The sequence below is a fragment of the Rhamphochromis longiceps genome, linkage group LG14 (genome assembly GCF_057381845.1).
Source record: "Rhamphochromis longiceps isolate RC_006_pf linkage group LG14, R_longiceps_female_GT1.1, whole genome shotgun sequence".
Lineage (NCBI taxonomy): Eukaryota > Metazoa > Chordata > Actinopteri > Cichliformes > Cichlidae > Rhamphochromis > Rhamphochromis longiceps.
Genome location: NC_140570.1, coordinates 13471484 through 13496077, shown reverse-complemented (window position 1 = coordinate 13496077; position 24594 = coordinate 13471484). Strand labels below are relative to the sequence as shown.

The 24594-nt window shown below is 43.1% G+C and overlaps 2 protein-coding genes across 8 annotated transcripts; one reads left to right on the top strand and one right to left on the bottom strand.

The window, feature by feature from the left end:
• Positions 1 to 89: 89 nt before the first annotated feature.
• On the top strand, positions 90 to 15803 carry mmp28 (matrix metallopeptidase 28). 6 transcript variants are annotated; one of them, XM_085379474.1, is made up of 8 exons: positions 90 to 398; positions 2242 to 2318; positions 2982 to 3172; positions 9195 to 9416; positions 9854 to 10099; positions 13117 to 13266; positions 13643 to 13810; positions 14413 to 15803. In XM_085379474.1, exons 1-8 carry the CDS (start codon positions 279 to 281, stop codon positions 14829 to 14831), a joined length of 1593 nt encoding a protein of 530 aa, XP_085235600.1. In that variant the 5' UTR covers positions 90 to 278; the 3' UTR covers positions 14832 to 15803. The 6 variants fall into 6 exon arrangements, with proteins under 6 accessions (XP_085235600.1, XP_085235601.1, XP_085235599.1 ...); XM_085379475.1 differs by having other exon boundaries at positions 14437 to 15800; XM_085379473.1 differs by having other exon boundaries at positions 90 to 457; positions 2242 to 2301; positions 14437 to 15701.
• Positions 15687 to 22406, bottom strand: fam124b (family with sequence similarity 124B). Of its 2 annotated transcripts, none has more exons than XM_085379471.1 (7): positions 21958 to 22406; positions 21538 to 21569; positions 20434 to 20643; positions 19697 to 20092; positions 19306 to 19502; positions 18160 to 18316; positions 15687 to 17257 (listed from the first exon to the last, which is right to left on the bottom strand). In XM_085379471.1, the coding sequence occupies exons 1-7, from the start codon at positions 21993 to 21995 to the stop codon at positions 16677 to 16679; spliced, it is 1611 nt and encodes a 536-aa protein (XP_085235597.1). In that variant the 5' UTR covers positions 21996 to 22406; the 3' UTR covers positions 15687 to 16676. The 2 variants fall into 2 exon arrangements, with proteins under 2 accessions (XP_085235597.1, XP_085235596.1); XM_085379470.1 differs by having other exon boundaries at positions 21962 to 22402.
• Between the last annotated feature and the right edge of the window lie 2188 nt (positions 22407 to 24594).

The following is a 24594-nucleotide window of genomic DNA, read 5'->3' as shown; positions in this document are numbered from 1 at the left end:
GCAAACTGCATGTGATTCATATCTTTAAAATTGGTTGTGTGCAGCAGGGGAGACGCTGCCGTGCCCTGCTGATTTGGATTTTTTTGCCCTGCAGTAAAGGGGCAGACGAGGGGCGGTGCTGACACTCCTCCTCTCCCTTTAATCCTCCAGCTGTGAATAACCTCCGTCAGTCCTCACAGTAATGGAGAAGTCTTGGGATCACTTGAGTGTCCTCGGATAGTAAATTTAATCATGGAGGTTGTGAAGGGAGCAGGGCGCTGACTGCGGTTCTCCCCGCGATGAGCCGCCGAGCTCCGGGCCTGTGTGAGCGGGGCGTTAGGAGACTCTGGTTCCTGGCTGTAACGGCGCTCATCACCGCTCAGACTACCGCAGGATCACCGCTGCTCCTGGACCCGGAGGTACTGCTGTCAAAACTCATTTCACAGAGACTCAAAGACCTCTGTTACAAACATTTCTGGTAAGCAGGCGAATTAAAGTGACCCACATTTAAAACTACGCTGTGGGCACTGCGAAGTTATCCTACCGGGGAAATAGTTTTATCGGCTTTACACCGAAACTTTGACACAGTGAATTTATTTGGTGGTTATAATAAAATAACATTAACAGCTCACAGCAGTAATCAAATAAGATGATTTTACAGTTGTTTCAGACGAAAAGGTACATGTCTGTCTAAACGTATTTCTGTAAAAACATTAAATATTCGTAATGGCTGTTTTGTTTTTCATTTACAACCAACAATTTAAAACGCAACTCCCTGCTGTCTCTATAATAGCGCTTTCCTGTTTTGTCGCCATTATAAAATGTGCAAACTTTTTAATAACGGGAATTATTACAGCTGGACAATGTTGTTATAGTTAACTAAAAATGGACGTAAAAAGCTGTCAAAACAAAGTCAAAATTATATTTTAACTTTAGTATTTAAGTTGGTGAAATGTATTAACATGCCTGATGAGGCTTTGATGTCTACAGTGCTGTACCATACTGCAACTTAAGATCTATACCGATATAGATCCAATACCATGTAAAACAGTCCCAGTATTGCCGATAACATACATTTAACCTAGATTATGAACCGAGAACAAAGATTTCGAGTCGTTGCGGGGTTTTCTTATAGCTGTACTGATTTTCCCCCAAATCTTGCATCTTGGCATGTGCCCTCCATACAACAATAGTTTAAAAAGACTAAAGCTAACAATTAAACTAAAAAAAAAAAACTAAGCTGAAATGAGCAACCCCACTCAAAACAGATTTAAAAACAAAGAGTCTTTATATATCCTATATTCATTCAGGAAAGGTTACACGTACTGTGATGTAATGTTAAAGTCTACTGCATAAAGACAAGGAGATCTGACCCATTCATAAAGAAAGATAAACGAGTTTCGCCTCTCTGTGGTTCAGACTGCACCGCTCTAATCTGACAGCTCCCTTTGCTGGCTGTCCAAAGACTACACGCTTTCCTCATCTGGTTTCACCAGCTATGCTTTCATTCTTACATTAAACAAAGCCCTGTGGCATTTTCAGAAACATTATTATTATTATTATTTTGTTGTTGCACATTCCTGTTGCTGAAACGCATCTGTCATCTCCTCAGTTTTAATTTCCGCCCCGTCACATCTGTAATCGCACTCTGAGCGGTGCCTGCTGCTGTTGTCTGAACATGAAGGGGCTGTAATATTAAACTATGAACCAGCCTCACAGAATAATGCAACACCTGTTGGCGTGTACCCTGTGGGTTCATGTTAAAGCACTTTATAGGTATTACACCGGAGCTTTCCGTGACTTGCATGTTTACATGGAATTCTTGCAAAATTATAACTTGGGAGTTTCAGGGGCCCCCGGGGGGCTTCTTTGTCTTATGGGTGGTCTGCGCACTCATAACCATGTACATGGTAAAATAATGCAGAAGTCTTGCAAACTCATGGGGATGTGTGGTTACTACGCTATGTTCTTATTAGAAATATGTCGTGTGACAGCACTGGTTTTTGAAAACAGTAGCATTTTGTAATAATGTCACACCATTAAGCATTAGTAAGGTATTAGTAAGTGCTTAATTAATTATTTGTATGTCATTACTCCTCTTTAGTATGTCGTTTTTAAAAACACGTATGGTTATCCATCTGTCCACTGTCACACCTTGTACAGCTATCACTGCTAGTAAAAATCATAGTCATAACCATCACCATTTTTGTTCTGCTGCTTCTCTTGGAGTTTAATTATTAACAGGTACGACTTCCGTTGTAGGACTTTCTGGAAAAGTATGGCTACCTCCATCATGACTACCACATCCACAATGCGGCTGAGGTACAGTCTGCAGTCCGGTAGGTCCATTTGCACACATTTCTACCTCTAGGCATTGCGTGTTCATCACAGGGAGGGGTGAGCTCGGTGTGGTACAAGCCTCAGGGCTGAACGTCTGTGCAGGGCAGTAAAACACACCCTCATCTCCGCATTGGGAAACCTCTCCTGAACCCTCCCTGAACCATCCAGGAATTTCAGGAACCTCGCCCTCTGGCCCGTCTGCTCACTGTACTATAATGGGAACTGATTAAAACTCCTTCATCTTGGACTGAATGATGTGTTCGTAAACTCTGTGCAGTTTTTATGTATCTAAATGCTCATCTCTACTCAATGTATGCAGGCTCTGGTATATAAAGGACATAAAGGTTGGGGATAAGGCTACATTTTTGATGTTATCAGCCTTAACAGCTCTTCTGCTTTCCATCCATTGATGTGGGAAACCTAGCTTCATGATGCTGATGTACTTTTGAGTTATATGTATCTGTAACTCGTCTGAATCCAGGAACAGTCCAAGTGCCTGGCTGAAAGCTCTCGTGCAAATCTTTAATAGCTCCTCTCAGAAACACAGAAGTGCATCAGATCATTAAATCTCTATGCAGCAAAGATCTATCACCTTTTGCAGCCCTTTTGGCTCACACACTAGAGAGACTCTAAGTGTTTTGTCTCTCTCTGTCTCTCCGCAGAGAATTCCAGTGGTTGTCCCGTCTGCCCATCACAGGCAAACTTGACAGCGCCACCCTGCTGCGGATGGCAGAGCCTCGCTGTGGGGTGTCGGACGAGGGCAGCCAGCAGATCTGGGCTCAGAGAGTGAACTTCATCTTTACTGGACAGAGACCGCCGCAGCAGCTGCGCAGGAGACGCTCCACTGCAGAAGGTATAGTTTTACTTAATTTATATGCGTGCATGTGCAAAGTGAGCCTGACTGACATGAGAGCCAGTGTTTCATTCCCTGCCTTTTTATGTAGCGCCTTTGTTTGCCCCATTGTGGTCTGAAAGAACCAACAGTTAACTGGGAGGGTCCGCCGTCATAAACTGAAGCACTAAGCGTTGTAATTAAAGCTGGTGGAGTGTCTGATGGTGCACACGTCAGCCCTGAGTGATTCTTATTATTTAGTTACACAAGCCCATGTGTCTTTCATGTCATGTTTGCTGGGTAAAAACTTCAACTTTAGTCTCCACTTTGTCTTTAGTTACTGGGATTATGCTTCTCTCTCTCATCTCCTAAAGTCCTTCACATCTCACTATGTGTTCTTCAGTTTAGATAAAGGTTTGGGGGAATGGGCTCGTCCAAACACATATACCCCTGCAACCTCACTTCCAGTTTCTCCTAGAGGTAAATCTGTTCCATCCAAACCTACATACCAAAATCTAAAAACCAGAGGATTAAAAGAGGTTCGCCTTTCCAGTCTTTCAGTGTTTTATGTTGTTAGAATATCCTTGATGGGAACAAGAGAAGGAGACACTGAACATAGCACAACTTTGCTGATACCGATACTTTTAATGTAATTGTATTCAAGGCGTACCCTTTCATTACCAAAAAAGATTTAACACAATTTAATTGGCTACATACTGAATTTGAAACTATGAACTTACATTCTAGAAACAATGCATTGATCCTTCTCTAGTATTGATCGGATACTAATAATTGCATTGGTACTGACACTATCGATATTTAAATCAATATTTGAATTGATCCGCCCACTAATCTTGAAGTTGCTGCCATCCAGGGCCGCTCTACAGATTTCGATGAGACCTGTAAACGCCCTTTTTTGTACGTCTTCGTGTTTTTCATTCTCGCTGTCTCTCCTCAGTGCTGCTGTTCGTCACATCTCCTTTGTGAATGAACAGCAGCAGCAGGCCGACGACAGCACCAGAAGCCCCAGCAATGTTTCCCACTCCCTCTCTCTGTGCTTGTGCCTCCAGCCTCATGATGTGTGAAGCCTCTGCATTCCTCAGTGTCACTGACGAGGTTGGCTAATGTTCGGGGAATGCAGCGGCGGCTGATGTTTGCCGCTGCCTCTTCGTGTCAGTACCTGACACGTTCCCTCTGGTACACACATCCATAACTGACTGACTGGATCATGTTGTTTGCCACCTATCTCAGTGGCCAGCTGCTTGTATGGATCTGAGCCTGCTCTTTAAGAACCCAGACTTGTCTCATATGACAGGCGGCAGTGTTATTAAACAGGCGGCAGATACTTTTACACCCTCGGGTCAAACCTCTTACTGATCTGGCTTCATGCATCCACTGATGTATTGTAGCAATAATAGCTTAATTGTGAATAACGGCGTTCTGCTCGTGCGGTGCCACCACCTCTAACTCAAACATTATGCCGCTTTATGCGATAGAAACGGCAGATATGTTTCTGCTTGCAGCTTCACGAGTGTTTGCTCAAGGAGGTTTGTGTTTGGATCAGACTCTTGGTCTGAACAGAGTCCTGTGAAAACATGCGTGTAGTAATAATGAGGCCTCAGGTATGTACAGTGTTGGCTGGCAGTTGTTCCACTTTAACACGGAGAGTAATATCTCAACATGTACTCAACACATGGCAGGAAATACTGTACAGAGACATCTGTGGCTGCAGATAAGCCCAAAAATGTTGGTGATCTCTTTTGATCAATAATGTGACCTAAAGTTTTTACCTACCCTGTTTAATAGTTCAAGTCTGGCATTTTTTATATCCTTGTTTATTTATGTGTAACTTTGCTGATCCTCCGTTTTTTCCTCCCTCCTTCTGGTTACGTGTGTTGGATGGATTGCAGCTATGGTCATAAGTTTACATGCGCTCATCATGAGCATGAATGTCATGGTAACTGAGGTCTTTTAAGGATTTCTCTGAACTGTTGAATGATTGTACATCTTTAATAAGTTACATAGGTTTTAACTTCTAACAGAATCAGCTTTTAAACTTAGTCCACAAACTTTCAAATACCAGCTTTGGGGAGGCCATTCCAAAAGCTCAGTGTTAGCTCAGTGATCCACACAAAATTGTGATCATTTTCATGTTTGTGTCCATGTTTCAACCATCCAGCTGATTTGAGGTGATGTTGAAGAATTTGGAGGAAATCCTCCTCTTTCATTATTCCATTCACTTTATGCAATGTACCAGCACGACTTGCAGCAAAACAGCCCCCGAGCACGGGGCTACCACCACCATGCTTGACAGCACGTATAGTTTTTGTAGGTTTGAAAGCCTCCAAACATAAATCTTGTCAATCTGGCCAAATAGCTTGAAGGGAGGAGCTTCTTTCTTCATTGGCACCCTCTCACTCCACGGTGATGAAAAACTCGCTTCTCTGTGGACAGTGATGCCGGTGTTCCTGCAGTTTCCAGTTCATATCAGGCTTGAGGCTTACCATTCTGTGAAGCAGGCGATCCATGACTTAAAGCTAACCCTTAATGCTGTTTGAGCTGTTTGACCTTGACAGCTGACTGTGGCTGCTAAACGAAGCCGTGCGACTGCAGCAGCGTGGGTGAGTCAGACGAGCTGCCTGCTCGTTCACTCTCACCTGTGGTGTGATGTGATTTTTGTTTATCAGCTTCTGAGCTTCCTGGAAACTGAAAACAGACCTTGACTTGTGGTTGTTCCCACTGATATTTACAGAACTGACTTTCCACCAGCTTGTCTAAGATAAGCTATTTAAGTGCATGACGTGTGTGTGTATTTTTCTGAGGTGTGCCTCCGTGGATCCATGCCATGAAGTGTAGACGCTTAAACAATGAATGGGCATTTTTGCACATTTTTGGTAACTATTTCAATAATTTCATTTTTAAATAATTAGATCGAAGTTTTCAGTTCAGTCAAAGATTCACTGATTCCAGCAAACAGTTGGTTTCTTTTGCAAAGTTCCCTATTTTCATATGCATGAATGGCTTTATAGGTATCTGAGGCCCGAGAGAGACCCACAAACAAGCAGCAGGTGAAGGTGTCTGCAATAAGGCCTGGCAGAGCATCTCAAGAGAGGGAGTACGGTATCATCCAATTAGAGCACTTTAGCTTACCTGTGGCTCCCAGGATATTTAAAACAAGCCTTCAGCTTTCAGGCCCCTCTTCTGTGGAGCCAGCTCCCAGTTTGGATTCAGGAGACAGACACTATCTCTACTTTTAAGATTAAGCTTAAAAGTTTCTTTTTGATAATATTTATAGTTAGGCCTGGATCCAGTGACCCCGAATCCTCTCCTGATTATGCTGCCTGGGCTTCTTCTTCACTCACTTCCTTTCACTCTCTGACTCCTGTTAAAAGGGAGTTTTTCCTCCTCACTGTCGCCAAGTGCTTGCTCATAGGAGGTGTAGTCTGAGTATTGGGGGTTTCTCTCTTTCATTGTAGAGTCCTAAAGCACACTGAGGAAACTATTGTCCTTATTTGATGTAAATAAAACTGAATTGAAACAAATTTTGGATTTTAGACCACGGCCTGGACAAAATAACCCATGAGACGTGAATGAAATCTTGTACATCGCGTCGGGTCTTTTTTGGCCTCGCCCGTTGGCTTTGTTGTCAGCGGCATCTCTTGCCTGCATTTGTCGCACAGCCTTCTTAACACCAGCAACAAACAGAATCTCCCCGAACCTCCACAACCAATAACTTTAGCTATCAGATGATCTAAGTCACTTCCTAATGTCTGTGATAGCACGGCCTCCCCTACACTGCCGCTATAGAGGGCATCATAATTGCTTCCATAAGGGAAGTCTTGGAATGTCTTGTGTGTATCGGACTTCCTGGCTTCTCTGCCGTCCTCTGGGACCTCTTACTCCGCGGCGGTCTGAGATGGAGAGTAGGCGCCTGAGCTCTGCTGAGAATACACATCTACACACATGATGCGGTAACAGGCCTAATGTGTGCAGTTCATCTTGGAATGAGAGGTGGAGCAGGGATGGGAACATGTTTGAGTATCTCACAGTCTCAAATCATACTAATCAGACTTCTAGAGGATTGCAGCAAATGATCACTTTATTTTGAATCAGATTTTTTTTGTGGTGTTTGAGCCTCCATGTGCTTCCACTCTTACAGCGTCATATCTGTGTAAACTGTTGCAACAAAAAGGACAAGCATGAAGTTCTTATAAGAGTCAAGCTGCTGCCGAAGCACAACTTCTGTTTGTGTGTTTACTCACACAGCTTACACACTGATGTCACTGCCAAAACCATGTCTTAATGGCTCCAGATTTCCAGATATTTTCCAGTCTCCAGGGTGCTGTTGCGGTCTCTCGGCCATTCACAGTATGCAGAACATGCTTCTCGTATATTTCTCCCATATTCTGTTTGCAATGCGTTATTTAAACAAGCACAAATGGCATCAAAAGCACTCAGAGTCTGTCCTCCGTTGTAGCGGCCTCAGGCAGCGTGAGGCTTTAAGACGGAGCAGTAGTGTGTAACGTGAGCAAACCTCCCGCTCACATTTGGCCGTCTTTTAAAAAAATATTTTGACAACTTTGGAAAATAAGTTTGATTTATGTGGACGCTTAAGCGTCAGCTCTCCAAGTATGTGTAAATCAGCCGAGCCCCGAAGTGAAGACTGAATGGAGAAGAATCACTTCTTGCAAGGTTTAAGTGTCAATTCGTCGCCCAGGTGTGCAAAGTTTATTTCAGTCCAGTGTTCTTGTTTTGGCCAAAACCCCTTTGACAAAATCAGCGTTGAGGCTCATTTGAGCAAAGTCTGTGCAGTTTCATAAAGCTCTCATTTAAAAGTGCTCTGTAAGTCAGCGACAGCCTCTCCAGCTGCCTCTTTCTGAAGGTTCATATTATCTGCTGATTGTTTCCTGCAGGCAGTCCCTTTTTGTCTGTTAGGGCTGTTGAGCTGCTTGTGTGTGTCTGCTTTGTCTCCAGACTCTTTTACTGTGTGATCCTGTGTATGTGTGCGAACAAATTGGAGTCTTGTAAATTAATGAAAGGCTGAGCATGAATCCCCCATTCCTTCGATCCACGAACAAATGATGTGACTGTGAAGTTTGCGACACGTGTAATTATAACTAAGCCAAGAAACTACAGACACATGGTGAAGTAAACTGTTTGGTGAAGCATGCAGTCAGAGTGCGTGTTAGTTTACCCAGCTGGAAGCTTGCATGGTTAACATCCTATCATTCTGGCTCAGTTGGCTGGATTTGTCACAGTTGAGGATGGGATATCAGGCATTCAGAACTATAAAACAATTCAATTCAATTCAATCACCCCAATAAAGCATATCCCTCTAAGACTGCCGGTTTACTTGTGGTTGCTAGAGGATTTAAAAGTAGAATGGGAGGCAGAGCCTTCAGCTTTCAGGCCTCTTTCAGTCCCAGTTTGGGTTCAGGAGACACATACCCTTTCTACTTTCAATATTAGACTTAAAACTTTCCTTGAGGTGACCCTCAATCCTTCCTTAATTATGCTGGTTATTTAAGGTGTAAATCCACAGCTACATCAATGGCTTATAATAAGGACACAATAGTAATAATTTAACAATTTCCAATGGGATTAGCTCTCTAAAAGTTCAACTAGTTTAAAATAGCAGACTATCCAGCAAATATGGAAAGAAAGAAAACAGCCACATTAGTCGAATGAAACAAATCAGGGATTGTTTTGACATCTTATAAAGACGGTCAATTCTCTTTGAAAAGATAATTTAGTTTAACATATATGAAAAAATCAGCATGACTGAGCACTTTTTATGCTCTTATTCTCGTTTAGTTAGCATCTTTACCCATGTACCTGTCTGAGGGCTAACTGTGTTATTGAGTTTTAGCCAGTATTACTTTTTATATTCTTTGATAATTGCTTTAAACTAAGCCTTGCTCCGAATAACACTGCTGGCTGTTTTTTGGTTGGAGCTCATCTGCTGATGCACCGGCTGATATGAACCAGACTGGGAGTTTCATAGTGTCTCATTTCTGCTTCTCTCTGTCTGGCCGTTCTCCAGTTGACAAGTGGTACAAGCGCCACCTGACCTACCAGATCGTGAACTGGCCTCAGCACCTGTCGCTGGGCTCTGTCCGGCTGGCTGTGCGTGCTGCCTTCCAGCTGTGGAGCAACGTGTCGGGCCTGGTCTTCCAGGAGGTCCCTGGTGGACCTGCAGACATCCGGCTGGCCTTTTATGAAGGAGACCACAACGACGGGGCCAGCAACGCTTTTGACGGACCAGGTCAGGGTCACAACACATCGATCTATTTCATCTTCATTTATATTTACAAGGACTTGTTTAAGAAGAAAAGATATTTAACTTCCTTAAATTCTCCTTACACGTACTGGCAGATTAATTTCATTAGTTAGGTGTGAATAGTAATGAGATTACTGGGAATATTTGGGCTTAAGTCCCACAAAATCACAAGTTTACATTTAAGTAGAACATGTAAACTCATTAAGATCCTTTGATCTGACTCAGCAAATTAGAAAATTCAGAAATATTAGAATTTCTGAATTTAAAGAGCACTTTAATGCAACTTTTTTCTCTACACTGTGTGTTATTTGTAACCTGAAAGCTCCCAGTCTCAAAATGGAAAGAACGGCTGTTCAGAGTCTTTAACGACCTCTTTGAAGCAGCACCATCCTGCAAGTCCTCAAGTCCTTTTTCTCATTCAGGGGGAACTCTGGCTCACGCCTTCCTGCCTCGCCGAGGCGAAGCCCACTTCGACATGGCGGAGAGGTGGACGCTAAACGGGCACAAGGGCCACAACCTTTTTATGGTGACCGCCCACGAGATCGGACACACTCTGGGCCTGGAGCACTCCCCCGTTCGTCACGCTCTGATGTCGCCGTACTACAGGAAGCTCGGCCGCGGGCTGGTTCTGAGCTGGGACGACATTATTGCCGTGCAGCAGCTGTACGGTGAGAACATGGTGCTTGGTTTATGGTAACAATTTAAAATGTTAAATAAGTTTAAACTTAGTTGCATCCCTTTACATAAAACTAACACAGCATTTCATAAAGAGAAAATCATACCAACAGTCAGACATGGTGGTGGTAGTGTGATGATCTGGGGATGCTTTGATGAACTGTGCATGCACAGTCTGATTGTCTGTTCTATTGCGCTCCAAATTGGGAGCTGTAGCACCGAGCTGTGAAAAAGGCCAGCAGGCCACTACAGCTCCAAACACTGACGGTGACTGAGTAGAGCAGCAAAGCCAAAACTTAATTTCTTACATTTCTTGTTTGCAGTCACTCGAAGTTTCTGCGTGTTCTTGGCAAAAGAAATATGCACAACACATCACAATCTAATCTTGAGTTTATCTTTAGCAGCAGGAGGAGTTTGTTCAGCCTGACAGCCTCTTAGCTGCTGCTGTGGGAGTGTTTATAGGGAGGGCAGCGGAGGTGGTGTCAAAACAACACACTCAGCAGCCTGTTTGTGTATTATTATTATTATTAGCATTGCAGTTATGCACACTGTATTTACCTGCTGTGATAGATTACTGTTGTGGTTGTGCAATGTGGGAGCATCACCCTGGACTTCTTGAATGACGGCTATAAGAGTTTCTGTTTACTGCAAGTTTGTTGTCCCTCCTGGCATGTGTGAGGCAGGTTTCCACATGTGCCGCTCTGCACACTTCTTTTATTGCTTGTTTTGGGGGGTTTTCTGCTGCTGCTTGGAAAATGATTTCTCCACAACAGCTGCGCAACAATACGTCTTAAACCATTTTTGCATTGCCAGCAGCTCTTTAGCCGTGACTGTGTGACGTTTTGAAGATGCATGAGGAGCTTCCTGCGCTCTGGCCCGGCCTCTCAGGTGTACGGCAGCTGCACAGAGAAAAACAAGACACTGTGCAGGAATGCTTGCGTGGCTGCAGGACAAGCACACAGCTCTGAACCTGAGATCAGCAGAAGTTTGCAGGCAGACCACGTCCAGCTGCCTCTCCTTTTATTTAATAAGTGAGGAGTTCCATCTGCTCTGCCTCTGAAATATTCTGTCTTCACCATCCTAAAGTGGCCCTTCACTCCCGCTGTGTCGGCCGAACAGAGAGACACACATCTTTATTTCAGTTACATTCAGGACCTAAAGCAATTTGACCATAGATTGAATTAAATGGCAGCAATTATAGCAGATAATTACCTTTAGTTGGTCGTTAAGCTGTATGTGCTTTTGTTTTTAGGGAAACTTGAACTTTGGGTGGCCACTTATCAGCAGACCTTACACAAAGACCTCAAGACAACTCTCCAATAGCTTTTTTTTTTTTTTGCTTCAGGGAAAATTACCCAGGATTCCTTAACGGGCACTCAATTGAAGCTTGGTCTGCTTTTTCTCCTTTATTCCTATCAACCTGTGGCAGTAATATGTGCACACTGCAGCTGCTCCCACGTAAACGTCAAGCGACTTCAAAACTGACAAGACTGCTGATGCTCGGAAAATGTTACATCTGCTTAAACATATAAGCTTTAAGGAGAATATGTGAATGTGAGTGTGTGTGTGTGTGTGTGTGGGTGTGAATCATTCCTGGCACTGCAATCTGATAAGGAGCACATGTGAGCAGACTGGATATGTCAGAGAGCGAACATAGATTTGGTGTTTCTGCCTTTGAATACGGTGCCGTGTGCACTGTGACGGAGACATCAAACACAACAACTTTGACTTGAAGTGGACTTTTTATGCTTTTCCTTCTTTGTTATATATACTGTTACAATGCTGGTTGCTCATATTAAATATAGCCAGTTTGAAATAATGAAGTCAACGCAAGCTTACCGGCTACTTTGTAAGATGCACCTGCTTAACCGCTTGTTAATGTAAATATCTAATCAGCCAACCACAAGGTAGTGGCTCAGTGCATTTAGACATGTAGATGTGTAAACTAAGGGAGCATCAGAATGAGGAAGAAAGATCATGAAAGTGTCTTAAATGGTCTGATTATTTTGAGCTGGTCTGCTGCTGACACTTTACAACACAAACATCTCAGTGGCGGAAAGGGCGTGTGGCCTTAAAGGGACAGCAGCTTGTAAAACAGTTACAGAAATATGTAACTAGTGCAGAATGTAATGCAATAACCTCAAACATGCTCCCGAATATGAAGCTCAGCAGTATAAAGTTAAATATTATTCACATCCAGGCCTATATGACATTAATTTTAGGATTTATAGCTTTAATATTTCAGTTTAGTTGCCACTTTGGTGCCATTTCATATCTAAATATCTCTTCCACTTCTGATGAATGTGGCAGAGTGCGAGGAGGGAGTTTGTGTGTTTGGATGAAGTCATCTCTGCTCCTACATGCTCACAATGAGCTTTTGGATACCACTGCGGTGTGCACAGTAGAGCTATCTTTCCTGCCTTCTTCCTCCTGTTCTTGGGTGTGCTGATTTTATCCATCTTCCTACAAAAATGTTTGTTGAGCTCCTTGCAAACAAAGTGGCTGTAATCACATCTGAAGCGCTATCATTTACTCTTCAGTTGAGCTCAATGTGTTGTGCCCCCCTCCTCCCCTTTTTTTCTCCTTTATTCTTTTCATGTGCGCACTGCGAGGGTACCCGGGCCAATAACAATAGGACGGCTCTGATTTTGGTAGTTAAAAAATGTTAAAGGTTCCAGCCCGTGCTCTATCTACAGTCTGTTGTTTATTTCCTGTGCACTGGAATGTCATCCATCAGTATACATCAACCCAGCCACATCCTATAAAGGACAATTTAAATGTTAACATTCTCCAAGTCCTGTTTAAGAAGAAATCTCCACAGTTTGTGTTCCCATTCGTTCCTGATCTAATTTAGTAAACAGTTAAATTGCTGTTTGGGATGCATGAGAAATCGGACCGATCTGTAATGTAAAGTTTGTCCGGTCAGCCAACGAGAACAGTTAACAATAAACTCCAGCTCTTCCTCTTCATTGTTTTATGGCTTTGCTTCCTTTATTTTTTGTGCCTTTAGGTAAACCATTAGGCGATCGCCCGGTGAGGTTGCCGGGTCAGGTTTTGCACGCTGCGCTGCAGGAGTGGGAGTTCTCAGAGCTTCAAAGCAGACACGACACCCCGGGACAGCCTCTCTACTGCCAGGGCGTCTTTGATGCCATCACTATGGGTGAGGTCCGAATAAATGAAATCTTATCAGAAAACAACATTCAGCCACAACTCTTGTAGAAGAAGCTGAAGAACAATAATAAACCCTGTAGCAGGAACAGTGGATATTCCTGTTTTCATATTTATTTCTATAACAAAAGGACAAAGCTGCTGATAAATACTCGCTTTCCTGTATTTCAAAATCATTTTATAGTTAAGCAAAACAGGAAAGAAAGTTTAAGCCACCCATGTGTTCTCATGATACCTGAGAAAAGAGCGAGAACAGTGAGATGCTGTAATTTCCAGACTTTTAGCTTTGTTCAGGGCTCAGAAACTGTTCCCAGCATGCTCTGTGCAAGAATGAGAGACATATACACGCATATTCATCTCTTATCCAGACCAAAATAAGACAGTGCTGGTGATTCGTGGCAGCGTATACTGGACTGTACCGGCTGAAGGGCGCGTAAGTGGCCCGCTGCCTCTCCGTCAGCGCTGGCCCGACCTCCCTCCGGCTATCGAGGCCACTGCCTTCTCTCCGCTGGACTCGAAGTGGTATTTTTTCAAAGGTACTGCCTCATTGAGCACATTAATGGGACTCACACCTCCTTTTTAAGGCATTTCCTAAACTGCTAGCCAACTTCACGCATCTGTTAAAACTCCCAAAATAGATCCTCTCGTGCCTTTTAAAATAGCAAAGTGCTGCTTAAAGGCTGAATACAGCAGTGAGGCTCCAGCTGCGGTTTTAATAGTCTTCTCTTTGTGCTAAAGGCTACAAAAATTTGTCTGAAGATAGTGCCAAAATGTTCCACTAAATGCCAAATACCTGACAAGACTGTCTTATCTGCCGAATGCAAACAGTTTTATGCAAAGCTCAGATGCTCTGCTGCATTATTAATCTCCATAAATCATAATCACAAATTTTTTAAATTAAGAAAACCGCCCAAAACACTTGTACATACTGTGTGTACTTTCTGTATTTAGTCAAAGTTATGCTTAGTTTTAAAGAACATATTGCGTTTCGGTAAAGTTATTTCATCTCTTAAAAGGCCCGGTGTCCTGAGTTTTTTGCTAAATGTCATCAGATGCTGTATTGTTTGTGCAGCACTGGTGAAATAGAGGTTTTATTTTATTCTACTCTTCGTGAGCATAAGGTTTGGTGTCATTTCAGTGTCTCTTGCCTCCTGCTGTGCAGGGAAGCGGATCTGGCGCTACACGGGCAGCACGCTTGACCCCGGCTTCCCCAGGAAGAGCAGCGAGCTAGGACTGCCTCGTCACCCTGACAGTGCCTTCTACTATGCTCCTCTGGGTCACATGGTCCTCTTCAAGGGCTCCCGTTACTCCGTACTCAACCTTAAAACCTTGCGTCAAGAGCCCTACTACCCACGCAAGCTGGCTGACTGGACTGGCGTGCCGCAGGGGACCAACGGGGTGCTGACCCGTCCAGATGGCCGCCTTTACTTCTTCAAAGAAAAGCGGTTCTGGAGGTTTGACCCAGTGAAGGTGCGAGTCACCAAAGAGGGCCACTGGGCCAAGGACCTGAGCTGGACCGGCTGCAGGAGTTCTCCTCAGAGCAACAACATCCTTTGACCAGCAGATGGCGCCGCAGGATTTAAAGTGCAATTTGTTGATGTATCGTAATACAGAGGAGCTACAGCTTCCCAGCACGTACAGTATTTACACTGCAGAGCGATTAGCATTATTGTGTATGGAAGTGTAATTACAGCCTCAACAGGACTGCACATCATCAGCAGCAGCAGTGTTTAAATTATAATGCTTACTCTGGAATGTGATGTTCAATCCCTCCTGATTGCTAGGGGCCCCAAATCAATCATGACAGAGTGTGAGAGCAGTGCAGGTGAGTCATCAATGGCGATGAAGTTTCAGGATGTTAGTGGGCCAGTTTGAACTCTTGACCACATCTGAAGAGCCAGAAAATCATTTCAGAGACCCAATTGATTCGGAGCAGCGTCTAGCTGCGTGTCAGAGGTAAAATAGTAACATTTGACTATTTCCATATCATTGCATTTTTAGTATCGGCTGGTGTTTTGAGTGAGTGCACTTGTTTCCAAATGCAGCGGTCTGATTGGTCAGCTTTCTGTATTTGAATCAGATAAATCGAGCTTGAGCCTAAAAAAATAAATGCTGCAAATTTTTCCTGCTAAATTACACGGCCGGTGTGACCGGCTGCATCAAGAATGTTTTTAACGCACACAATCTGCATACAGATTTTGTGTGTTCTGTGTCTAAAGGCCGGTGTGTAAAGCAGCTGTAACTATCTGTGTTTCAACATTCAATGAAAGATGAAATTATGTCTGATCTGGATTTAAGAATTCAGCGTAGCAGTGTTATCAGCTGTGTGAATATGTCTGGGATACTTCAAGCATTCACTTCTCACCTCCTACTTCATCTGCCTGCCTGTATGTAAACACACACACACAGAGCTGTGAGGGCGCAACGACATAGCCATTTTATTATTCCAATCATTTATCTTTTAACCTACATCACTGAACATGTTACACACTACTTGCGTACAATACTCGCTTTCTTCCAGTTACAATTATTTCCAGTAAACAGTTAAATGCTCTGACATCTTCGAGCTCCCCAGCTTGCCTACGGAGAGCAGCCCAGCGGGAAAAACTCTGACCTTATAATGCACAAGTGAAAAAACCCAGACTCCAATTAATCTGTTAGGTTAAACCGAGAAAGCCTTTTCAAAGGAAAAAAAGATTAAAGAAAAATAAGTAAGAGACTAGTTTGACCTGAATAATTACATTTCTTATTCCGATTTCTTTTCCTCACTTAACATCTTTTGCCTTCAGAACAGCTGTAATGATCACAAACACTGTTTAAGTGATCATAAAAAATTCACTCAAGTTAACCTGTCCTTACTGTGACCTTTCAGTAATGAGCATTTCTGAGGTGTCAGGTCGACTAAAGGGAGATAATTCTTCATTGCTGTTATGTAGCCTGGTTTACTCCACTGCTTGTCCATTTTAACAAGAAAATTCTGGATCAATGATTATCTGAAGTTCCTTAAAACAAATGCTTTATATGCCACAAATCAGCTTTCTAATCACGACCAAGGGCAACATCAAAGACAGCCTTAACGCTGAGATCATCTTAATCTGTTCGAAGTTAATCAAAGAAAAAAAAAGTTGCCTAGCTGAGTGATGAGAAGAAGCCTAGTGTGCCTCACTTAAATACAAAACTGATTGCTATTCACTCGGCTACAACAGCTGCACAAATCATTAGCTGCACCTATGTATAAAACTAACTTAGACATTCATTGTATTACCTTTACCTGCGCTGTCTTGAAAAAACAAGACAAGTTAAACTAGTATCTGGATGTTACGTGTCAACTGCTGCAGTGCTCCGGTGTCCCTGTTATTTGTCTGTGATTATTACCACTGCTCGTGACATGGTGGTAGGAATTTAGATGAAGAACTCATCCAGCCGTTCCTCACAGTTCCTCACACGTGCCGGCTCAGCGGTAGTCCTGCTTTCTACCAGGGGCCTGTTGGAGGGGCTTTCCCTGGTCCTGCCTGCATCTGTTCCACCACCAGAGCCCCATGTCTCAGACGACCCCTGAAGGTGTGTGTGCGTTCCTTGCAAACAATCACTCAGCTCCTTGGCCAGCTCCTCGACAGCTGAAGCTCCAACTGTTGTGGGTCTCTGTGACTGGAGGGTCACCAAAAGGTCCAGAGAGGAGGAGCGAGTCATCGCTTTGACTGCTGGGTCTGGGCGAGGAGAGACAGCCGCTCCCGTGTCAACGTTGGTCTCCGGCTCCTCCTCGTCCTCTTCCAGAAGGAGATGGGAGAGAGAGTGGGTGATCGAGGGACGCAGCGGAGAGTCGGGGTGGTTGGAGGTTGAGAGTGGAGCAGGGCTGCTGCGCTGGGACGAGTAACAGGAGCTGCCAGGAGGAGTGCTACAGCAGCTTCCTGATCCCAGGCTCTCCGCTCCACCACTTCCTCCATAAAGATTTTCCAAGATGGGGTCGCTGCGCGGTCTCTGGGCTGGCAAAGAAACACCAAACAGAATTTAAAAATTAAAAATCGTACACTCAATGTACACAAACATGAAAACTATTTCTGCTTTGTGTTACTTTAAGCTGCCCCCGAAGTGTCTCAACCGTGACAGACCAATAAATACAATTTGATTTTATGACCAACTCTCTTGGAACATAAACGTGTGACAGATTCTATATTCAAGAACACAAACCCTCATCAGCTCTCTAACTGGCGATAAGCCTTAAAAAATATGAAGCTTTACATCATACATAAAACTCTCATAAATCTCGTGTTTCCCTCAGTCACTCAGTAAAACTGAAGGTTTTGAGCTCTCTTGCATAGACTCAATGCTCTTTACTCGTATCTAAGCTTGGCCATGCTGATGTGTGATGGCTCTAATCATGTTTTGTTTTTATTGTGAGAGGCCTCCTGCTGTAATGTTGTCTCTATCTTTATTCTTTTCACTTTGTGACATTTTTTTTTAAAGGGCTATACAAAAAAAAAAAAAGTACTTACCTAAAAACTTTCTCCAAAAAAATATAACTATGTAACTTAACACTTTCTTTGAAAAAAAAAAATCTGAACTGCTTCAAATAACTGCTTAGAAAAGAGACCACATGGCCAGTATAATTACTGGTAAACTTTTCTACTGATATTCATCTCCAATAAAAAGACTTTGCACTGTGCTGGAGGAAACATTTAGTATTTGAGTCATTATACGTACAAATGCTTTCTAAGTCAAAATGATCATTTAATACAACGGCAATTAGAGAGCGCCAGGGAATCATTATGAACGGAGAAGTCTTTGGGAGAGCGCTCAGTGAAGAAGTAATTTGGAGATATTTCTCCCTGTCTGTCAAGCTCCAGGCGATAAATCTCCCACTGAAAGATTGAACATCGCAGCTTACCGTGCCTGTGCGTTTGCCCGGACAGAGGAGAGGTAAGGCTGCAGGGTGAAAGGCTGTGTCCCGAGCTGCTGAGTTGAATTCCTCGAGGAGGCATGCTCGAGCCAGTCAGGGGGAAAGCACAGGTCAGAGGTCGCTGAGGTTGTGCCGGGGTTTTCACCTGCAGCACAGGACGACAGAAGAAATGGGATTATAACGTATACCAGGACTACATCCAAACATAACTTTATGTTTCTACTGTTTATCTCTGTTAGAATACAGGATGTAAACTCCTGTTGGAAGCCCCAGCCCATCTACACCTGAACAGATGTTCATCTCCCACCATGACAAACAGCGCAATACAACAGTTGGTTCAGTTATATTTACACTATGTTATTAGTTTCATAAAATAACGTTCACAGACTTGCATATAATTTGCATTAGATCCAAATCCTTATCTCAAACATATAAAAATTTCCTGTTTCATAAATCACACATTAGTAGCACATGGAACAAAGGTCTGGCCAGTTTCCCAGCATTCTGTGAGGTAATTAGTGGTTAAATCTCCCACACTTCAGCGTGTTTACTCTTGCAATGCAAGGCTGCGTCAATCTGCCATTCACACAATCCTCACGTTTAACATAAAGAGCGAGATTGACTATGTTGAGTTAACCTGGGGTCAACCCTCCAAAGTATAAGACAGTGTACAAGAGAGGTGAAGAAGAGAGTGTAGGCAGGGTGGAGTGGGTGGAGATGAGTGTCAGGAGTGATCTGTGACAAAAGGATAGCAGCAAGGGTGAAAGGGAGGTTTACAAGATGGTAGTGAGGCCTGCTATGGTGTAAGGTTTGGAGAAGGTTGTACTAATAAAAAGACAGGAGGCAGAGCTGGAGGCTTCTCTTATGGAAGAGAAATGAGTACATTAGAGGAACTGGTAACAAAGAGCATTTTAGACAAAGTTAAAGGGGGAAGGCTGAGACAGTCTGGACAATGTGTAGAGGAGGAATAGTGGATATACTGGACAAAGGATGGTGAAGACAGAGCTGGCAGGCTGGAGGTAAAGAGGAAGACAACTGAAAAGATTCATGGGGATGCTAGGGGTGAGAAGGAGACGGTGGATCCCGTGTGTCGAGCCGTGAGGAAGCAGAAAGAAGAAGATAACCCGCAGTTACCTGAAAGAGAACCTTGTTGCCGTCGAGGTCTTCAGTCTGCCAGCGTGTAGCGCTGATGGGGGTACACGGGTTTGGCAGCAGGGGAACCAGCTGGCCAATTTCTTCCACACTAAACTGTAGCACAGCAGAGCTGCATGGCTCCACCTGAACTCCTGGTGACAACTGCTTTAAAGCCAGCTGTAGGCAGAGCCCGGGCTCTGGATGCAGGGGAAATAAGGCAGGAGGAGACAGCAGGGGATAAGACACATTTTTAATATGACGTTTAAAAAAATTATTATTAAGAAATTTACAAAATTACAAAATTTGAAAGGAATAAATGTGTATGTAGTTTTAATTTGAGGAGTATAAAAACAATACTGCACAATCAAGAGCAAACACTCTAAAGCCTTACCCATATGCAGGGTGAACCAGCAGAATCCTGCCTTCTGCTCCTCTGCCTGTCGCTGCAGCACCGTCTCATAGAGCCGCACAGCATCCTCATAATTGTCATACGCACTGTACAGCGTCACACGTAGTATCTCACCCCCGCAGTGCACTGGTCGAACTCCCCACACCGGCATCCCCGCACCCAGGCTATAAAAGTCTCTGCTGGGCAGGAGGTAGGGCCGCAGCAGGGCATTGGAGGGCGAGCTGCTGGAAGTAATGTGGATCCCTCCGGTTCGGCTGCCACAACTCTCCGTGTGATGATAGTGCCAGGGAGGACGCTGGAAGAAGTCCAGCACTTTGAGGATTCGTTCCTCTCCGTAGGCCTCGTGCAGGAAGAAAGTGATGGCCAGAGACGGGTAGCCTGAAAGATGTCAACTTTTATTTTATTCATTCTAAGTGAAAACAGACATGGCTCTGGCAGGAGCTCATTGTGGGATGGCATGTTTACAACGGTTAAAGTGCAGCATTTGATGGGGGGGATGTTGACCTCAATGGCAATCTTAAATTTCTTTAAATATTTCTCATTTTCACATATGGAAGTTATCATTATAGCTGAATAATACACCTCCAAAGTGTGTAATAAGGTATAATGTATGGTTGAAACGTCCGTGCCAAAGAAACAGCTGAGATCCAAGTATATGTACTGTTACTACATACTGTGCTGAAATGCAGGACTACACACTGAAAACCCAGAATCCTTACCAGCCACGGGGCAGAGGCGGGGGTAAGTTCTGAATGGTGAGGCCCTCTCCGACACGTGGAAGATGCGTAGGCTCGGGCAGAGCCAGCACAGCAGGCGATCCAGGGTGTGTTGCAACAGCAGGGAGTCTCCGGGGTTAGCCAGCAGATGCAAGTGCATTAGCAGGAGCTGCTGCCGCCGCTGCTGTCTGACCCGCCTGCTCACGAGGTCGACTGATGTGACGCACAAAAAACACGAGGCACAGAGTGTACAAAGATATTTTAGACAAGGACATCATTAAACTAATTCAAAAATAAGTTTATCCCCCCAAAGGGAAGGAGTATTTATTCGGTTGGTTTGTCTGTCTACTATCCAGTTTTCATGATATCATTTAAAATTTTTGTGTGACGATAGAGATCATTTACTGCTCCATCTGATTACATTTTTTCAAGCCCACTGGACATAAATTTGGACTTTTAATCTTTTTAATTGTATCGTTTGTTTTACAACCTTTATAAATTCCTGTTCAAGTAACAGATGAATAATACATTACAGAAAAAGTTCATATTCTTCTACTGCAGTAATGTCGTTTTTTATTGACAGTATGGCAGAGCCACAAATCCACACATGTAAAAAAACGGATTAAATTTTACTTATTTTTCATATATTAAGAAATCTGCGGGATTAAATATTTAGAGTCACTGGTCTGACCCACTTAAAATTAAATTGGGCTGTACTGCAGCCCACGAGGTAAGATACCATACCATACCAACTTTATTTCTAAAGCACTTTAACATAAAACCAGAGTTTCACAAAGTGCTGTACATGTTAATAGCATACGTAAAGAAAATTAAAATGAGATACGATAAAATAAATAGATACAATAAATTGAAACATGTTAAAACAAATTGAGTCAACCCCTCTAATCAATGCCAAAGGCTTCAGCGAATAAATATGTTTTAAGAAGACTTTTAAATTCGGAGAGAGAAGAGGCCTGCCTAACATGCAAGGGCAGATCATTCCAGATGGTTTAGATTATTTGTGTTTTTGTCTTTATGAAGGTGCGAAAAGTAAGTTTGAGTGTTTTTTTCCCCCTCTTTTTACTGTGTGAGTCTAGGATTACTTACTGCCAGACGACGACATCCTGCTGCAGTCTGATCTGAAAACAAAAAAGGCCACGAATTTAGTTTATTATTCATTCATATATTTGGGGAAACACAAAAAACTGTCTCCATCTTGTGGTGGTCGGTTTGGAAACGTTCCCTTTACTTTGGTCTCCATGACAACACTTTATCTGTTGTTAGCTAGCGTACAACTTAAAAGAATCACTAGAAAAAAACCGTAAAGATCACAGCAGCTGCCAAAAAGCCGATGTCGTAAAGTGCTAAAGGGTTAAATGAACGATAAAGTCATACTCTTCATAATTTAATGTCTGGAGCAAAAATAATTTCCATTGTGGCAACCGCTATAAAAAAGAAAAAGAAAAAAAAGCGAAGCTGACTAGCTGAGGTTAGCCTCTGGAGCTAGCGCTGGGACCGTTGACTCACTCACTCGGCAGTATCAGCTCCGGAGTCCACGTTTTCATCGTCGGCTCTCTTCAACACCGCCGCTCGGCGCAACATGGTCCGGTCCACACTTTCACATCTGCGCCCATGCTCCGGCCAGTGAGTCTGAGCTGTGTTTACGGCAGACCACACTCGGGCTGAAAAGCATCCTGTTTGATTTCTTTCCGCAGGCTGCTCCCCCCCCCCCCTTCCAAAAAAAATGGGACACTTGCTGGGACGCTGACGTCATATGGCACCCACACACCCTTAGTTTATCGTTTTAACTGTAAGGCTCGCTGGGTTTTTAAAAAAAGAAAAGAAAAGATAAAAAGGAGAGGTGGCCCGTTTGGAGTCTAGAAGGCTTGAGGGTGTACGTATGTTTGCGCAGAGCCCAAATCCCGGGCGAAAGGGACCAGCAGAGGTGGTGCTACTTTAAATCCAAAGCCGCCTCCTATAATAACAGAGCAGATGGCAAGCTCTAACAAAATGACAAGACAAAGGAGACGGTCCAGACGGCCTGGGCAGATTTAAAAGTGCAGGGGAGGCTCCAAAGACTAAGTTAAACACGTTGTTTGTTAAGACCTTCTTAAGACCATATGGAGAGCTTTAGAAAGGCACAGTTTGGACAATGTTATCAAGCAGTGCGAAGTGAAAAGCAGATAAAACCATCATTCAGTGAAAGACACAAGTTACACCAATATATTCAGAAGAAAACTAAACAAAAACACCAAAGCAACCCTGCAATCTTAACAAAGGTGTTAAATGTTGAATAACCAGGCATCGTGACATAATACAAGTATAACAAGAACATTCACTTGATTAATATCACCCTTTACTTGAATTTGGGCAGATATCCTAAATAGAAACGTTTCTAAAGCACAAAGTGCTGGGAAAACATTTTTAATATTTATTGTTGAACAGACTGGGGCTCTAATTCGAAGGCCAAGACTTGTGTTTTTGTCATTTACTGTTATTTCATTACTCATTGTATTTTCATTACTCAGTAGAAGTATTAAGAACGCCTTTCAGTACAAAATAATATTATTTAACACCAGTACAAGCCACGGACCTGAAATAACTATATTCTGTTATAACTTTAGAGTTTTCTACACTCACCAGACATGTTATTAGGGACACCTGTTCAACTGCTCAGATAACAGCCAATGGTATCTACTTAGTGAATTAAGGCATGTACACATGGTCAAGACGATCTGCTGAAGTTCAAACTGAGCATCAGAATTAGGAAAAAAACATTATTTAAGTGACTTTGAATGTGGCACAACTGTTACTGTCAAACAGGCTGGTCTGAGTATTTCAGAAACTGCTGATCTTCTGGGATTTTCCACACAGAAGTGTCTCTCGGGTTTACAGAGAATGGTCCAAAAAAGAGCAAACATCCACTGAGAAGCAGTTCTCTGGGGGAAAATGCCTCATTAGTGTCAGAGGAAAACAGCCAAACTGCTTTGAGCTGTTTGGAAGGTAAATGGTCTGGTTTTTATATACCACTTTTCTACTCTGAGTACTCGAACACCTCAAAGCAGATGGGCTACAGCAGCAGAAGACCACACTGGGATCCAGAGCTGTTGGTCAGAGGAGCCTCCATTTCTGCCTCAACATTTGGATGGTAGGGTCAGAATTTGGTGCAAACATTAAAAGCATGGATCCATTCTGCCCTGTATCAACGCTTCAGGCTGGTGTAATAGTGTAGTGGATATTTTCTTGGCACACTTTGGGCCCCTTAGTACCAACTGAACATTGTTTAAACAGCCTACCCGAGTATTGTTGCTGACCACCACCTTTGTGACCACAGTGCACCCATCTTCTCGGATAAAGCGCATCACAAATGATTTCTTCAACATAAGTTTACTGTACTCAAATTGCCTCCACAGTTGCCAGCCTCAATCCAATAGAGAGCACCTTTGGGACCAAAATCTCAGAGGAATGTTTCCACCACCTTGTTGAATCTGTGGCATGAAGAATCAAGGTAGTTTTGAAAGAAAAAGTGTTTTGACAGAAAATTATCCAAGCTGGCAAGCAGGGTGTAGCATAGCAAAGTGGCCAATGGCAGCTTCAGCTGAGTATTTTCTTACCAAAAAGTAAAGATAAACAGAAACACGTGAATTGGAAAATACTGTAATAAACAACATCCTCGTGAAGCCTGCCAAATTCTTGTTGTGAACACAGAATCTGACTGTGGCTTACCACTGAAATTAAGCCTTGATTATGGTTACAGATGCATTTCTGAGGCTTGCCAAGGCCTTGGTTGGTCATGCAAAGATGCAGAAAAAAAAAAAAAAAAAAAAAAGCATCCCTTTCTTTTTCTTTTTTTTTAAATTCTACATTTAATATGATGAAAACAAGGCCCTGTACAATCCACCTTTGCAGTGAGTACAATATTTATTTTACAATTTGTACACATTAGAACATGGTGCTAAACTGGTTCCAGCTGATCAAAATGCAGTCGAGAACGAAAAATAATATCCTCTTTGCACACCTGCACCACAAGGAACCTTCCACTCAGAGAGAAATCTTTTTTTTTTTTTTTAGGGGGGTGGGTGGCCTATCATACGCAGGCCTTACGTGAAAAATGTGTCATGAGAGTCCAAACACCTTTTATGGAGTTTCATGTGTGTCTTATAT